Below are 18,276 nucleotides of genomic sequence, written 5' to 3'. Positions count from 1 at the left end.
TTCAATTGCTGACCAGAGTAACTTATCCAACATTTCTGTTTAATTTTCCTGAAAGGACCATACAAGTAGTGAGACAACACTCAAGAAAGTTTCAACTGCTGTTCTTCTCTTTTCCTTTATAATAAAACTGAAGAAATATCACAATGCGGAAAGCGGAGCTTTAGATCGGTGGTTGCGAAGAGGAAGGTAATTGGCTGGTTGAGGTAATCAGATTTGTTTCAGAGCATCTGATCTGGAGTCTAACAGACTTCCAACTAGTTGAATGAGTAAATAAAGAACTGTGGGAGCTCCAGCTGAAGACAGATTACCTCTAGCTCCAGGAGGGTCCGACCCGGAGAAGGCTTATTCCACGTGAAGGAAAACTGAGCGGCCGCAAAAGACCACAAAGCATCCAGCAAGAACCAGCAAATGTCATTCTTTCAAGTGAATGAACTTGAAAACTTGAATTGAAAGTGACCCTTAAAAGGTTTTCACATTTGAAGTTGACCCAAAATGAAGATTCTGTCATCATTTACTCAACCTCATGTTGTTCCAAACATGTGTGATTTTGGTTACACTTTATTTTAAGGTGTCCTTGTTACGCATGCTACATGTACTTACTATTGTAATTACAATAACTTATGCATACTTACATCCAAGTAACCCTAAGCCAAACCCTATAATCCTAACCCTAACCATATAGTAAATAAATGTAGTTAATTAATATTACTCAGTACTTAAATATATAATTACACTGTAACAAGGACACCTTAAAATAAAGTGTAACCGGGATTTTCTTTCGTCTGTGGAACAACACTGGGGTCCAAACAAGGTTCTTAAAAGAATAAATTTAAAGACATATTTTGTGTTCCACAGAAGAAAGAAAGTCAGGTTTGTATCCACATGAGGGTGAGTAAATTATGACAGAATCTTCCATTTTTGGTGGAATATCCAATGGTACACCTGCCAAAATTCCAAAATGCCACTCCGATATTTTATATTTCTGGACTTTTCCACCATCGAGAGCTTTGTACTTTCTAAAAATGCATTCAGAACAAGGGTTAAATGGAGGGAGCAAACTGCCTAATGCGTGTGTGACTGTGCCTGAGCCTCATAAGATCCCTCTCATGCTCACTTGGCTGTGAGAGAGGTTTCGGAGGGAGGAAGTGGCAGTGGTGCTATTCCAAAGCACTGTCCCATTCCACCTCATTCTTCCCTCTTTTCTCCCTCTGACACAAATAAGAGGATTAGGGCACACAGCTTCCGTCAGTCCCTCCATTCAAGACAATGCGGCGAAGAGCTTAGTAAGATAGCCTTGGATAGCGGAGCAGACCTGTCATTCAAATCAGCTAGTACTATGGCGGTTGGGAGGCTAATCTCATTAGGGTATGAAAAAGAAAGAGAGGGAGAGAAAGAGTCTGAGAAGTCCAAGATGAGATTTGATTATCATCCTCATAACTTGCATCTAAGACATGCGCCAAGCTTAAATCTTCTTGTCTATGACAAGACAGTTGAAACACTCTCACAAAACAGCTTAATAGTCCAGGATTATTTTGGAGGATGCGGAGACTTTGAAAGAACCCAATAATTGTTATATCACTGGATTATGTTGCTGTTGTTTTTGCATTTACAAATTCTATCCTCCCCCCCCCCCATTTCATTTGCAAACTCGAGATTCTTGTTTTGAGATAAACCCACTTGCAAAATGTCTTCATGCACAGGTAGAATGTGTTAGGTGGGTGAGATAGTGGGCCGTGGGCGAGCCACATGCCCCGTGGCACCATTTGCCATCCCAGTGCCAGTGTTTTCTAGCGTATCCGTGAAAAGCCTGTGTAGGAATAACACTGTGGAGACACTGAGCTTCATCATTATGTTGAGAACACTGTGGAACAGAGACAAGAAAAGAGCCTAAAGCAACATTAGAGAGGAATGATGGAAAGATATCGTGCTTGTGGCTTCTTAATATTATGCTAAAACAGAAAGAATCTTTTTATTTGCATAGTGAATGATATACCCGTTTATGTGTGCAATGAAGTAAACCAAATTTTAAGTTGATTCCCCTAAAATAAACACTGTGGCTCAGCATCTCAACCAGTCCAACTCAGAAACGCATCTTAAATTGCAATTGGGGGTGGGGCTATCTGTTTGCCCAACCAATGGATGAAAAGAGGCGTCATTATTTATGCAAATAATTTTGGTGATGTTATAATGGCGAAGAACTTACACACTTAACATAAATGATCTAATACAGGATAATTAACTGATGCTTAAAATGATAGATTAGATAAGTTTTAGGTGATTTATATGAACATTTGATGCTACAGTAACATCTACTTATTTAAGCTTATTCCTAGCAATCATTATATAAATAGTATAACAATACATACAGTGTGCGTGTGTGTGTGTGTATTTCTAAATCATTAAGTGTGTCAAGCTAGAGTCAACAAAAACATCGATGTCAATGCAAATAAATGAAAACTAGTGGCTGTGACAACATTTTCATAACCTCACATTCATAATATAGAGTGGTTCAAGAAATGTTAGCTTCTGCAAGTACTATATTTATAATAGTAAAATAAATACCCTTTAAAGTTGGCTCTGGCTGGCACATTAAGCATATAGACATAGCATACATATTTTCCATGGTTAAATACTATCACAGCTGTGGAGCTACATGTCAAGGACATTAAGTAACAACAGTCACACATCTAAAAGAGGAGAGACACACAGAGAAAACTAAATAATCTATTCCACGGGTGAATTTAAAAGCAAAATCCAGTCATCTAACGTTCCCCTCTACACCAGAATAACATCCCGTTAGGTCAAAGCGTTAAACGTCTGGTGGTGGGGGGGGGGTGTGGCATAGTCATGAGATGACAGATGATTGCATTAAAACTAAAATATTTAAAATATAATAAGCAGTAAATCATAACAAGAAATAGTAATTTTGTCCCCCCCTCAAAAAAAAAAAAAAAAAAAAAAATCTTTGCTGAAAACAACTTTTCAGTTTCACACATTTTCATAACATTAGAAACAACAATCATTATTTTCCTTTGCAGTAAATCTATTCTGATCATTTTGAGTATGTATTAAATAAAAACAAAGTAATTATTAAAAATAAATATATAAATATAGTTATATGTAGGCTATGTATAAATATATGAATATAAAAAGCTATTATAATAACATTTACTGATAAGAAAATTGCATTTCTAGCTTCCATGAATTTAACATTTAATCTTAAAATAACAAAAAGTGTTTGTCCAAAATAGCCTACTTTGTAAATGTTTTTAAATTACTTTATAATGACAGACGATTTATAATAGTCTATTTAGGTTATTTATTTATTTATATTTCCAACTTTAGGAAAGAAAGAAAGAAAGAAAGAAAGTGCAGGCTGCATGGTAAATTCCAATTAATTCCGATTAATTTACAATACAGGAAAGAGAATTCCCACGAATAGCTTGAAAACACAATTATATTTCCATAACCTGTGTCTTTAATTGGCGCTAACGCGAAGGTCTGCTCAGTCATTTAAAAAAACATTATATGCAGATTGTAATTCCAAAACTAATCCTCTAATAACGAAAGCCTGTTATTCCAAGTTACTCCTGAGCAACAGCGAGGTGAAATTTCCGCGCCAAAACAAGCTATAAATTCCTGCCGGTAAACTTGTGCTGTAAATAGCTGACAGAGAGGTGTGAAAATGAACGTTTGCCCAATGTTGTGATTTACGGTTCTAATGATTATAGGGCATGAATCAATTGATGCTAGTATGTCATTAGGCGGAGTTCCACCAGAAACGGCCAAAGGCTTCAACTTCGTGCCACGGGCGCTTTGCGGGGTTGACACGTACAACCTAAATGAACGTCATAAAAGTCAAAAAGGTGCCAATTACATCTACTAAGTGGCCCGTCATTGCGAAATAAATAAACAAATATTACTGCTATAGCTACCTGTGTAGCGCGCGTGTGAGAGGACCCCCATAGTAGAGGTGTGAAATGAAACGGCTGTTTATGAAATGGAAGGTTTTGTAATGCGAGCAAAAAAGGAGACCAGACCAGGAAAATATGATTTACACGAACCTAATACCTGATTGACATTCACAAGGCCTTAGAAAACATAAGATTGCAAGTGGATGCAAAGAAAAAAAGTGAGAATAACAGGTTTCCCAGTAACAGGTAAGTCGTTTAAATATGCTATTTAGGCTAATCTAGCCTAAATAGGCTATAAAGAAAAACGTTTTCACATGTTTGGGCTGTCTCAGCGCTAGCTGCTGTCTCCAGGGCAATGGAATATAAGACCAGAGCTATGAAATTAATTTTGTTAACACTAACTCTTCACGGTCAAGCTGAAAGAATTGGTGATTATTAAAGTCAGGCGGTAGATAGGGCCCTTTAATTATTGCATGGTGTCGGACAGGGACCTCCCAGTTATCACCATGAGAGAGGGAGCGATATTTAAAAACCCCTGACACAAAAACTTGCAAAAGTAGTGACATACATGGGGAGAAGACATGCAACATAAGGCGCCCCGCGGTCCACTCACAGCTTCAGGACCGGGTGAATATCAACACAGCACACACCCACTGTGCGAATTCAGACTATTCCATACCATGACTACACACGATTTTATAACCGAGAAATAAGAAGTACGATTCGAGAAGATTTAAATTGTTTAAAACGGTGTTTAAAAATAGGCATTTTGTATCTGCATCACTTATGGCGTTTGTTCATTCTTGATGGCATGGTTAGGTGTTAATTAAATCAAAAACATTCTGCAACACAACGATAGAAATGGCCCACGATTGCAAAATACAATAACAACAACAGTAATCTAATTAATAATACGTCTAATAATAATAAATTAGCAAAACAAACTAGCCTAATTAAATAAAAAGATAAAATAAAAGAAATAACAAAATAAAAGAAGATAAAACAATAGTGCGTTATTAAAAAGAAAAAAAAACAATAGTGCGTTTACTATTTAAAGTCAGTCAAGAAATGAATGTGTGTGTGTGTGTGTGTGTGTGTGTGTGTGTGTATATAGGCCTATATGACATACCAGAATTAATAGGCTAATGCCAAATGTCTCACTTAAATAATTTCTAACCATTTATGATTGGCATGTAAATGATGTAGGCTAAATAAACGTAAAATTAAAACGAGTTAACCAGCATCCATCTGCGTTAAATGGACATGGGCCTACTGTATATACGACAGGTGATTAAATAATTATGTCGTCCGCGAGTGATCGAATAATCTAAGACTAAATTAAATGATTAAATGAAATCGCATTATTTTGATTGCCATTGCGTTGCAAAGTATCACAGATCACAGAAAGAAAAAAAAAATCCAGTGCAGCATAAACTGAAATGAAAATTCAAACCAACCTACCACTCACTAAATCACAGGACTGACTGATCTCAGTTTAGAACTAGACAATGCAGGAACTAAATTCGTTATGGCTATAACTTGCATCAATGCCTAATAAATATAAAGATACTTCTTCGACAATACCACAGTGCACTTGGCGCCACAATTGTAAAAACCAACATAATTTTAAGATGATGACAAGTTCAACAAAACCATACCGTCAACGCCACCATTCAGTTCAACTTTACGAACGGAAATATTGTGAGTGTTAGTGCGTAAAAACGAAAGATTTGTCACTTTCTTTGCTTGATCACAGTTGAATAAAAGCAAGTCAAGCAGACGCAATGAACCTGCGTGCCTGACACCAATAATATATTTCAAATAATCCATGCCCTTACTGTTGGTAGTCGTGTTTGCAGTAAAGTTTCCTCTCCCGGAAGTAGCAGCTGGTGGTGAGCGGTTGTTGACACACGGCGCATTGCAAACACTCCTCGTGCCATGAAGATTCGTTGACGCGCATCAGAAAGCGGTCGGATATCGGCCGCTGGCACCCCTCACACACCGCCTGGTGATGGCACTCCGTACCTGGAGAGCAAATGCATCATTTTAATAACACTCTGACTTCATCTGAATAAATAAAAAAAATAAGGATACATAAATAGGCTATTGAACATGTGGTTATGATATCATTTTGTAATATTAGGCTTCATTAAATAAATCAATATGACACGGTGAAGAAATTCAACAAATGGCGTGTGAATAATAACTGACAATTTACGAACATACAGATTTATTATGAATATGAATATTATTATTTTTATTAGGCTATACTCTTAGATTTTAAATAACGCTCAAACTATCAGCCAAACCAGACTAAATCTCAAAAAAGTTTGTATAAATGTGATACTAAAATAATTGGCAATATAGCCTAATATATTTGTACTTTTTATTTATTTACCATACAAAACATTTGAAATCAAAATGATCAGACATTGAAAATAAAATAAAAAGATTATGGAATTGTGTAGGTTTTTTTGTTGTTGCTTGTTTTGTTTTTTTTGTGCGTGTTTGTATTTTTTTATATATATATTTTTTTTTTTTTTTGCGGTAGGCCTATTTAGTATTTAGACGTTAGACAGATATTATGAAGCCGCCATAATATTTGTGTAGGTGTGTGAATGAGAAATAAGTATAACGGTTTGTATCCAGAAAAGACAATACTGGAGCATCGAAATAAATACATTACGTTGTCCATGAAATGTAAGAAAAATGTTATCCGTCAGTTGTGTATTGGGGTGATTTTCTTTTATAAACAGACTTTTTTTATCCGACAGATATGCGGCCGGCCGGTAAAATGCATGACACAGGAGGATGCATAGCTCGACTGCCACAGATCCAGCTTTAGTTCCCGCGTACGTCTCGATAAAAACAGCATTATAAAATTCTCTAAAATTCTCTTTTTATTACAGGAATGAGTGTTCACAATAGTAGGCTATAATACTTTAGACAATTAATCATTTACCCAGCATAACTCCAAGCGTAGCCTGTCCCGACCGCAGCGGATGGTCTTCGATTTTTATACCGTCCAACATCTTTAAATATCCCCACTGCTACCAGCAAGGAAGCGCCGTCCTATTGACTCAGGACCTGTTGTAATATCCACAACAACACATTTGTCAGAGTTGTCCACGCTTCAAATCCCAAAACTATAGCACATAACATTACAGAAATCTCAATCTCACGGCTTTGTCGCTAAAATGGCCAGCTCAAGAAAACTTTTCATTGCAATTGCCACTTGCAAGATTAGTATTTGCTCTCGATCAAACCTTGACACAGAAGGACAACAAGACGTAACTATAAAACTTAAAACACGCACTAAATCACCTGTTAATTAATGTCCGACTCAATCTAGACGTTTTCTGCACGAAGCGCAAAATTTGTATCCCGGCAGTGCTGTCACGAGCTGCAAGGGAAGATCCTCCCACACCGTGCACAAGTCGTCTCGTCCCGCAGAAAGTTTTCAGGAAATTAGTAAAATCCACGAAAACATAAAGGAGATGTCTAAACGTTAACTCTTAAATTAGTGCGCCATTCGGCTCCCTGCAGCTTGAGAAAGCTCAAAACTGAGATAGGCTTGAGAGAAAGCACCCTCCCCTTTTGGTCGCGTCACTTTGCAGACTATTGACTGACATAGGGACGCTATTGGTGCGCCAGTGTTCGTGCACTCTGCCGAGTGGAACTAAATGCGTTCCGCCTCCAAAATCGCATTGCCTCCCAAACTAGAGGCGCACAAGGATGGTAAACAACGTTACGAAAATTGAGGTGAAACAAATGAGTCTAAAAACACAGTCTAATTCAGACAAAAGCTTGGCCTACAGAAAGAAAGAAAACGAGTTTACATATTCATACATTTATATAGGCTATATTGATGTTTTTGATTATTTCAAATATGAATTTTGCCTGAATTTTGCCTGAATGCATGACAGACTATGTACAATGTTGCATTTTAAGCCATCAACATTTTTTTTTAAACAAGTAATGCGTTTATAGACACAGAACAGTGGCACGCATTTGACCACATTTTGGACAATATGCGATTTGCGTATTAATGAACTGCTTCTGTAAATTTAAGGACATTACAAAAAAGAAAAGCAAAAACGGCAAATGCGTTTTATCTGTCAACAAAACAACGACAATGTATTATTAATGTTAATTTTATTCTTAATTATTATTATTAGTAGTAGTAATAGTAATAGTAGTAGTAGTAGCAGAAGTACTTTTATTGTGTTAATGATACAGTGCGATTACGATGAATACACGAGAAACGTGTCGTTTGTATTAATCTGTGGCAGTGCTTGCAATTACGCGATGTTGTTTCTTTTGTAATTAATCACAACAACCTTCAATTTGTAACATGCCTATTGTCATGTAAAATGTTACTGTTATTGTTGTTGATGTAAATAGATGGCGAAGCGCATGTTACTCTTTGGGTTTATTCCGGCTGCTCCGAGGCCCTCTCCTCTCATGCAGAGGCTGCTGGCTTTGATATCAGGTAGCGGAGCATCACGCCTGGCCCGTCCGCATGCTTTGTGCTTTTGTGTCCATTATGAAGCCTCGAACCTTCTGACCCTCGTCTACGATGCACCTGGAGATCAGGGCTGATAACTACAGACAGCGGCTGACAGAGTCCGATGAAATAAAAAGCAAACCCTTGTGCAGTCCTATAGGATGGCAGAGATGGAGTCATAATACTACCGATTACACAGAAAAGATCAAATCGAGCTAATGAGTTAAATGTCCCAGATTTTATTTAGTGAGCTTTGTGGTTTTAGTAGGCGACTTCCGCTTTGGTTAGATCTATTCTCATCAAAAAACCAATAAACCAATAAAAAGACGACGCATCTGAACAAATGAAATGATGCAACAGATAAGCGATGAATCTTTTATAGGCCTACATTATTAAAATGTGTAGCTTCTTTGTAATTGTATTATTCTGTTACCTGGGCAATGTACTCAAGAGAGTAAATTTTAGAGTAAATTCCAGTAAATCCACCCATTAGACATTTCGTCTTATTAAAAACAACGAAGAATCGCTTAACTGTTTAAATGACAAATACATTTTGCACAGCATAATTTATAGCAGTATTGTAAAGGAAATATTTTTTGCTCACCGTTTTGATCATGAGGGAAAACAATAACTCAGCTGTATTTATGGCAGCTTCATGCTTCACAAATGTTTGAGGCAGGCTAACAATAGCCATGACTACCAGTGATATATATTGAGAGCAATTGTTAGGATCCCATTGCTGGATGTTTGGGTTGAGAACCACAAATGGTTGCGCCTTTCATCTTCAGGTCTTTATTAATTGCATGTGTACTCAGTTGTTGCTCATATTAACTACACTCAAGTCAAGTCCTCGTTCTCTCTCTTTATTTATTTGGAAAAGTCAATCTCCAAAAAGTTTAAAACGCCTAGAAATAAGAAAAGAGGATGTGCAATATTGATTTAGCTCATTGCATATTTCATAACACATAATATGATTTGGCCACTCAAACGTCAGTTTTTAATATAACTAATACTTGCCTTCAATGCCTCAAGTCATATACTCAAGCATGAGAGTTAACACGCTCTTTTCCAGGCATCATATAGCTACACTGAGAGGGAGGAATGCACGCGCTTAACTCCTCGCTTTATACGGAATTCGTCACGCTCCCCTGTTACCGCCTCACTCCCGGGATTCCGTACTACCTCCGAGCCATTTAGGAGACTTCAAGCAGTCGCCAAGTGAGATACCTATGACGACCCTTCATTATCGAGTAACCCCCACCAGCCCAACACCTTCAAAAAGAAATATCTTCAGCTGACACTCAGAAAACCATAGGCCACGGCGGCCAGTTCATTACGGTCCCCTAAACGGTTTATTCTCGGTCGAACTCAGCTGAAGATGTATTTTTAGTAGGCTACTTCCTCGATTAGACTGCAGCAATGCCTCATGATGATCAGAAAGGCTATACTGATTAAATAATCAATCGAATACAGGAGGTGAGTCAAAGGACGAACTGTAAATTTCGGTAACAATGATAAATTGTGGGCATAGTTTAAAAGTGGAGAAAAAATATTATTATTATTAGGCTATTATTATTATTAGCCTATTATTATTATCATTACTATTATTTACTGTAACAACAATATAGTTTTATTCATTAGTAGGGAGGTGAACCGTACACTAAAACGTAAAATAGATAATAATGCAAATATATAAAATGATAACAAATATAGGCTATATAGCCTAATTTTCATTGTTATTATTATTTTTATTAATATTTATATTATTATTTCATTGTTATATTAAATACGTGGGTTACTCAATAAATGGTTACAAAACTGTTAAAAACCTAGCCTATTTCTGAAAATATATTTAAAAGGTGGAAGATTTCATTGTTCGATATGGAGCGGGTCGCCTGTCATGGTTGCCTCCATATTGAGATCACATGACAATTTGTATTTAACATATATTAAGGAACATTTAAAATAAAATTTTAAATGTTTTTTTTTTTATATATATATAAAAAAATAATAATAATTTGCTATTTCTGAGGTGTCGAAGGAAATTCGCAAAATGTTTACTTTGGTGATGCTGCATCCTTGCAGATAGGTCCAATTCAGACCACCAAAGGGGAAAAAATAGCGAGTGCGTTTTTAATAAAAAAAAAATTGTGGCACTATTTCCTAATTTAATGTTAAAAAACCTCGTGACTCACCATCATTAGGGGAGATCGATGGATCATTTACCTTGATTGAGATTCACTGAAAAAAATTATTCATTGAATTTACTAAATGTTTTTAAAGTAAGTGGTTGCAATCAATTTATTTTAGCTACATTTAAATAAACAAATTTAGTTGACTAACTTTCAACATATTTTTTAATTAAATGTAGCTAAAATAAATTGTTTGCAACCACTTACCTTCAAAAAATTTAGTATCATTTTTTTTTCAGTATTCACTGAACATCCTTAGTAGTGAAACTGGAGCCCGGGGTCATGCTTGTGCCTAAACAAGATATGTGCAAGGCTCCCCCTTGCGTTTCAATTATGATCTGCAAAGAAACGACTAGGCCTATAATGAGTCTGTCATATTGCTTTAGGTAAATGTTGAAAAAAACAATAATAGCTTATTATTTAAAAAGATAGACAATCGTGAAATGAATGAATATGTTTGATGCACAAATTCTCTTACATCACTGGTTTAAATGAGTTATGTCTGTTGAAAAAGAAAAAACAGCTTAAACTAGCTTGCAAACCACATAAGACCAGCAAACTAGCTTAGGCTTGGTTAAAAAAAAATGTTCCCCCCCAGAAGGGATGTGCTATGAAGAAAGTAATTGCTACAGAGAAGAATGAACTGTGTCCAAGGCCGCGAGCAATATGCTGGTGTCGTGACTTGTGTGTTTCAGGGACTTGGCCTTTTGTTTGGAACTCTGGTTTACGAAGTGTTTCATAAAGACGGATCTCATTGGACAAGCATGAAAGGCAATCAGGGCGAACGCCTTACATGTTTAGAGTCCCTTAAAAGTCGTTTGACTTCCGTCACTGGTGGCGCAAAGGCCCAAATGTTGTACCCACAAAAGTTGAAAGGGTTTTAGTGAACGCACGAGATGGGTTCTGAACTCTGCTCTCTGAAGAATTTTGACAACGAGGCCCAAAAGCAAGAAACGCAAACAGATGTTATTTATGTAATGTTGCTCGAGAAAGTCTCTTTAATTGTTTTTTTTTTTCAAACATCCCCTCCCTCTCTCTAAATGGTGCGCCTGAGCGGCAGGTGTGTGGCACGTGCACCATAGTGAGTGAGAGAGAGGGTGAAAAGGCCAGTCTAAACTCAATAAAGGTTTGCAAGCTTTGCTACACTGTTTTAGTTAAACAACTCGGATAATTCGACCACAAGGTAAGAACAACGCAACACGCTTTAAGAGGACTTAAACTGTTTGTTTATAAAGAAACGAAAATAATAAAAAAATGGGGAAATGAAAAGAAAAAGAAAAGAAACATTACTATTGTAAATTCCAGACTATATGACTGAAAAGTGTACAGCGGCAATGAAAAATGTTTAAAACATGATTTAGATACTAATTTATGGAGTTTTTTCAGCGCGTTTGCATGATAAATGTTCACAAGAGTTCATTTAATATAGCTTAAATATACCAAGATTTGATTCCTGTATTCGGTCGCAAAAATGTGTTTTTCCATACTTTATCAAGTTTGAGAAAAGAGGTGAAAATATAGCTCATAACGTAGGCTATCTACCCAAACAACCACTAACTAGCTAAATGACAGATTGAAAAAAATAAATAAATAAAATGAATAAATTGTACGCTCATCAAACGAAAATATACTATTTAAAGGAAAGGTGTTTTGTTTAGTTTCTATTTAAAAAAGTACATGAAAAATAAACAAAGTGATATAAAATTGCCAAATAATTTCGTTTCCTGAGGGGAGCATTCCCTTGAAATGTAATGCGAGATATTAAATTAACAGCGAGTTCACATTTTTTAACATTGTTAAATTTGCCCAGCCTTGATATAATCATTATTAATCAAAGAGCGCTTTACAATAAATTATATATGGTTATAATGCAAACTAAAATTAAAGCAGCGATAACAATATAATACAATTCTGACATGAGCAACAACAGGAATAATAATAATAATAATATAATAATAATAAAGGCTCTGTATACAAGCGTACAACTATTATAACTCTGTAAATAAAGTATGAAGTGAAGTATGGGATGTGTTTAGGCTCTATAGCAACACCTCAGATGTCATCACGGACTCTAAGCTTGTCTCTCACTGAAATGATAAGCAGAGCAGTTTTCACCGCTGAGACGCGGCGCGATGAGATGCGCTCTGAGCATCACTGCCATCTAACGATGCTTACGTCTCCTTTGATTGCAACGGAATAACGTCATCGCAATTGAGTTATACACAGATTTACATATATATTTAGATTATTATAATATCAATCGAAAAATGTAGCAAAATGCCTTCAAATGGTTTTGCACAAAAAGATACCCTTCTATAGGCTACTAGCACTTGGACAGCGTCAGCGTTCTGAACTTGCGTAATGTAAATAATAATAATAATAATACAAAACAATAATTCGTTAAATATAAATTTTACGAAACATTTGTTATGAAACAGTCAACAACTTGTGCTACACAAGAAACGCGATACAATTTTAGCTGCACTGCGTTAATTTCTGCGCTAAAAGTTGCTAATGATGTTCTAAAATTATCAATTAACATATTATAACATATATATATATATATTAAATACACAAATTCTATTTGCTTTAGATTTTAATCTCCCAGAGATTTTTTCTTGAAGTCTCAAACTTTGCACATTAGGCTAATGAACACAAGAACGTAGTAAAGATACATGTTAGATGTTAACCTACACATAATATCTTGTATTTGGTATCGGGTGAATCTTGGAGCTGTTTGGAGCATGCGGGTTAATCCTTCACTTATCTGAACAAATCCTGAAAAAGAAAGCAAACCCTGCTAATGGCAGTGAGAAGCAGACACATACAGTAAATTGAACGTGGCAGTGAACTTTCAAGTTTGGATCCACTTTGATCTTTTAATGAGTTTTTGCTATAATGAACCATTGCACTTTTCAGAGACTTGAAAACAAGATAAAAGGCAGCTTTAAGTTATTTTCACTCGTTTGAAAATATGCGTTACAAACGCCACTGATAAATAATCAAATAAGAATTGAAAATCAAACAAGAATTAGTACTTATTTAACGGATAGCCTATTACATTTGGTGTAGCATTTAATAAAAAAAATAAGTTTTTCTTTGCAAAGTTCTTTTCCGCAAATTTCATTAATCTGCAGCCACATAAATTCTTGCATACGATTATTTTGTATGCTAACAATAAAAACTTTTACTACAATAATAATAACAAACAATTGCAGTATACGTTATGCAGTGTTGAACAGAGCATTTACTTTTTAATTTGTTTTCAAGTATAGTTGTCATGTTCCTTCATTAAATTTGGATTAATATAGTTTCATATACTTACAATTTTGAATTTATATTACCTACTAATCTGCATTAAACACAGAGTGATATTGATAAATGATTTCTTATACAATAGTTATATTTAGCACCGAATGCAGCTCAGTACAGTTTGCCCTGGATGGACTTGTCGCAATTCTCAGTGTTATATAGAGGGTCAATATCGCCCTCCAGTGGCCAATCTACTTTTAACTTCTTCAGTTTCCCCCAACCGTCTAAGTTCATATTTACCAATCGCTGCACTAAACATGTTTAATGTACTGTTAGCTGTAATTACCTTCAAAAGGGTTGACCGTCACGAGGTGGTCTTCGTCGGTTTGAGTTTGCACAGTTTTTTAGTGCGCATACCAGTAGTATGCACTACGAGCTAATACTGCACACGAAAAGCAAACATAGAGTGTAATAAATAAATCACATTAGACTGTAATGTTTGACTTACATTCAATGTTTTAAACATAAAACAACTAACATTTTGGTAACGTGTCTATTCAGACAAGGTCTAAGCAAGAGTTCATTTCAGCTACTTTAAGAAGATTTCTTGAACTTTAAATAAAGTTAGCACATTTCTAAGGACAGGAGGGAGAATTAATAAAGAAGACATTAAAAAATTCATAACATAACATAATTCCGCAGGTCCAGTAAATGTAATAATTTATGAGCAAATATGGGAGGACAATTCATTTGGATGCGAGTTTGCTGGAATTAAGAGAATAAAATAACAGGTATGACTGAAAGAAATAGTTCACTCAATAATGAAAATTTGCTGAAAATGTACTCTCCCTCAGGCCATCCGGTGTAAATGAGTTTGTTTCTTCATCAGAACAGATTTGTAGAAATGTAGCATTACATTACTTGCTCACCAACGGATCCTCTGCAGTGAATGGGTGCCGTCGGAATAAGAGTCCAAACAGCTGATAAAAACATCACAATAATCTACAAGTAATCCACATGACTCCAGTAAAGCTAAAAGATTCAAACTGTTGATTCCTGATAAAATACTACTATCCATAATATTGCTTTCTTCAGTGAAAAGGTTGTCTTCTCTGAATCAGGAGAGAAATATGCACAGATCAAACATCGTTTACAAGCCAAAACAGTTCTAAACAAATATGGATTTTGATGTAAAAGGACAACAGATGCTTTTTTTCTTTTTTCTTTTTGCTGGAGGAAGCATTATGGTTTATGGACTTCTGCATTTTTGACAGAAGCAACAGTTTAAAGTTAATCTGCCTTAATGATGGATTTGTTTCTTACAAACACAGCTTCTCACTCAACAGACCATTAATTGATGTACTGGAGTCGTGTGGATTACGTGTGGATTATTGTGATGTTTTTATCAGCTGTTTGGACTCTCATTCTGACGGCACCCATTCACTGCAGTGGATCCATTGGTGAGCAAGTGATTTCTCCAAATCTGTTCTGATGAAGAAACAAACTACATCTTGGAAGGTATGAGTAAACTTTCAGTAGATTTTTACTTTTAAGTTGAGGAACATTCCATAAGTGCCAATAAAATGAGGTATAAATGACACACTACATACTACATATAATAAAAAGGTTTTAGAGCCAAACAAATTGCACTTGTATTAGTAGGCTTTCATCCAGACTTCTTTTATCAAAGGTCAGGATCTGACGCAGATCAAAGTTAGCTTAAGATGAAACAGACTATTTTAGGTACAGCTAACAAAGACACTGTGTTGAGAGAAGATGTGTTTGATTTCTCCATTGAATCTGGAAAATGTCACATGGAAACGCTTTTAGTTTTTGCCAAATTTGTATCCTTTTAATGCTAAAGAAATACTAGCACGCACAGCTAGCTACAAATAATCTTTTATCAATGCTAGTGCATTGATAATATCACAATTAATCTATCAGCATTTGCATTGTTGTTATGGAAAACAGTTAAGGCTTTCGTGAGGCCTGCAAATCCTTACAGCGCAACTGAAGGGATGGTAACATTTCCCAAACTAGACGAGATTAACGATGCTTTTCAGCAGATGGTTGTCTTGTTCATTGGGTTCTTCTCCAGACTGATTTATTCATCCCATGGCAAAGCGGGCTCAGTGGCGGCTCCGAGTCTGATTTTAGGATACGTGCCATTTACAACATACATCCCCTGTTTCTCTTTTGTGGGAGGAATAACTTCAGTCAGAGCTCTTGAAATGAAATGTGTGTAACCAGTCTTGTGGCCTGAACACTGAGAAGTTCTAAATAGATTTGAGTCGCCACACTGAGGAGAGCTCATGTCTGAAAATTTGTCACTGGTTTGTAATTATGGCGAACCAACAGTGTGCCGTGAAGATTAAAGGGGAAACGCAGGGATCAAGGTAATTGCTTAATGTTTCACATCAAGACTTCAACTTGAAATTTCAGGTGCTTTGATGACTGTCAGGCCTCTGGTCTCTCTCTTATTATTTTCAACCTTGTTATTACTACTCTCTTAAATAATAATAATAATAATAGTAATGAGAATAAGAATAAAATAAGAATAATGGTTGTTGACGCTTGGTTGTAAGATTTTAGGTTATAATTTATACCAATTTATAAAGGTGAATTTAATTCTAGTTGTATTGCTTTTTGCCAATAGTGGTGGTCCTGTATTATTGACAAATTCATTTTTAAAAATACTAATATTTCACATAGTCATTAAATGAACATGATGTTATTACATTTCTATTGGAAAAAAAAACCCTGTTTAAAATACTTTTATATTAACTGCAGGACATGTCTATGTGCTTAAAGTATTTCATGTGAAATGCAAAATAGTATTTTATTATAATAATAAATAATATTAAAATAATAAGTAATAAAAAATAAATATTATTCAAATTGTATTATATATATATATATATATATATATATATATTTAAAACTCCACCTAAATCAACAAACGTGACAATTTCACAGGCCGCATTTGCCATTGCTGTGTTATAAATGTAACTCACAGCACAGCTCTCAATGTCTGTGTCTGAGTGTGGGTTGCTCCAGATGTTCCTCAGCTGGCTGGATCTGGAGAATGAGATCTGTGCAGCGTCTGTCAAAAGCTAGCATTTCTAATCTGTCCAGCACCCCCTCATCTCTATCAACACATTCAATGTTCCCTGCATGTGCTGACCTGAGGGTCTCCATGTATCCCACGAGAGCAAAAAATGACTTTCAGAGCACTGAAACAAAACCGGTCCAAACACTGATCCTTTCCCCGTGTGTTTAAGATCACGGATAAATAATGACCTGGAGTGGAGCTGTTGGTCTCTGTTTTATGCTGGAACAGAAAATGTTACAGAAAATATACTTGAATTCAACTGACATCAGAAATTAATGCTGAGATGAAGAGGCCTTTATCAGATATGTGAACATAAAGTTAATTTTGAATATATTTTTAGTATATGGCCAGCATACTATAGATACAGTCAGAAGTGTAAGGGTGGCAAAGCAGCTTTGGTTTAAACTCTTCAGATTTGTAGCCGTGTCCTGGCCATCATTTACTGGTCCATCTGCTCGGTTATTAGAGCCTGCAGTTTTGAACCCTCTGAATGGTCAGATGTAGTTAGCGGGCTGAAACATGAAGGTGTGAGTGGATTCTGCACAGGATTTATTGCTGTGGTCTCCCTCATCAAAGGTCAGCATGTAAGATGGGTTACAGCCTAGAAAAGAACAGACCTGCGGCATTAGAGCTGTGAAGTTCTCAGTCTTATGTAGTTTCCAGGTGTCTAATTGACTATTTCAAATAGTGCAGCTCTGCCAGATTCAAGACTTTGGGTAACAGAGAATATACATGATTTCATATCAAAAAGTAATATAACTGAAGTATTACTATAGTATTACTAAGTATTACTGAAGTAATATATACAATTATTAGAAAATATTACATAATATAATAATGTTATTTCAACAGCATTTCAATTTAAGAACATTACAAATTAATAGTGCTTATGATTTAGATGAATTTTAAAATAATTATCCACATCTAAAACATTTTAAGCATGATAATAATAATAATAATAATAATGTATTTTGACCTTTAAAATAAACAATATAAATTATGCTAAATATTTCCTATTTAGCTTTTTATATTAGCATTTTTATATTAAATAAAATACACACACAAACAAAAGTATTTTTCATTTGTCATGATACAACATTATCAGAAGATAATAATACCATTATTTCAATAGTACATTCAAATTTGATAGTTCTTATGATTTACATGTGGATGAAAATTATCCAAAATATTTGTAACATCATCATTATTATTATTAATAAAATACAAACATTTTGACTTTTAAAATAAACAAATGTTCTAACTTAATTGCTAAATGTTATATATTTCATTGTGTGTGTG

The 18,276-nt window shown here is 35.4% G+C and overlaps 1 protein-coding gene across 2 annotated transcripts in view; it reads right to left on the bottom strand.

The window, feature by feature from the left end:
- The window catches only part of lmx1bb (LIM homeobox transcription factor 1, beta b), a 65,790-nt gene extending 58,292 nt beyond the window's left edge, over positions 1 to 7,498 (bottom strand). The window contains exons 1-3 of one of the 2 annotated variants that reach the window (XM_016531821.1): positions 7,239 to 7,498; positions 6,877 to 7,001; positions 5,753 to 5,939 (exon numbers count right to left, since the gene is read on the bottom strand). In XM_016531821.1, the coding sequence (XP_016387307.1) occupies positions 5,753 to 5,939; positions 6,877 to 6,946 (257 nt within the window). In that variant the 5' untranslated portion in view covers positions 6,947 to 7,001; positions 7,239 to 7,498. Of the gene's footprint in view, positions 1 to 5,752; positions 5,940 to 6,876; positions 7,103 to 7,238 lie in introns of those variants that run through there. The other variant, XM_016531822.1, reaches the window with a different exon arrangement.
- Between the last annotated feature and the right edge of the window lie 10,778 nt (positions 7,499 to 18,276).

The sequence above is a fragment of the Sinocyclocheilus rhinocerous genome, unplaced genomic scaffold (genome assembly GCF_001515625.1).
Source record: "Sinocyclocheilus rhinocerous isolate Xijiao unplaced genomic scaffold, SAMN03320098_v1.1 scaffold2199, whole genome shotgun sequence".
NCBI classification, from domain to species: Eukaryota; Metazoa; Chordata; class Actinopteri; order Cypriniformes; family Cyprinidae; genus Sinocyclocheilus; species Sinocyclocheilus rhinocerous.
This window is presented reverse-complemented; position numbering and strand designations above follow the sequence as displayed.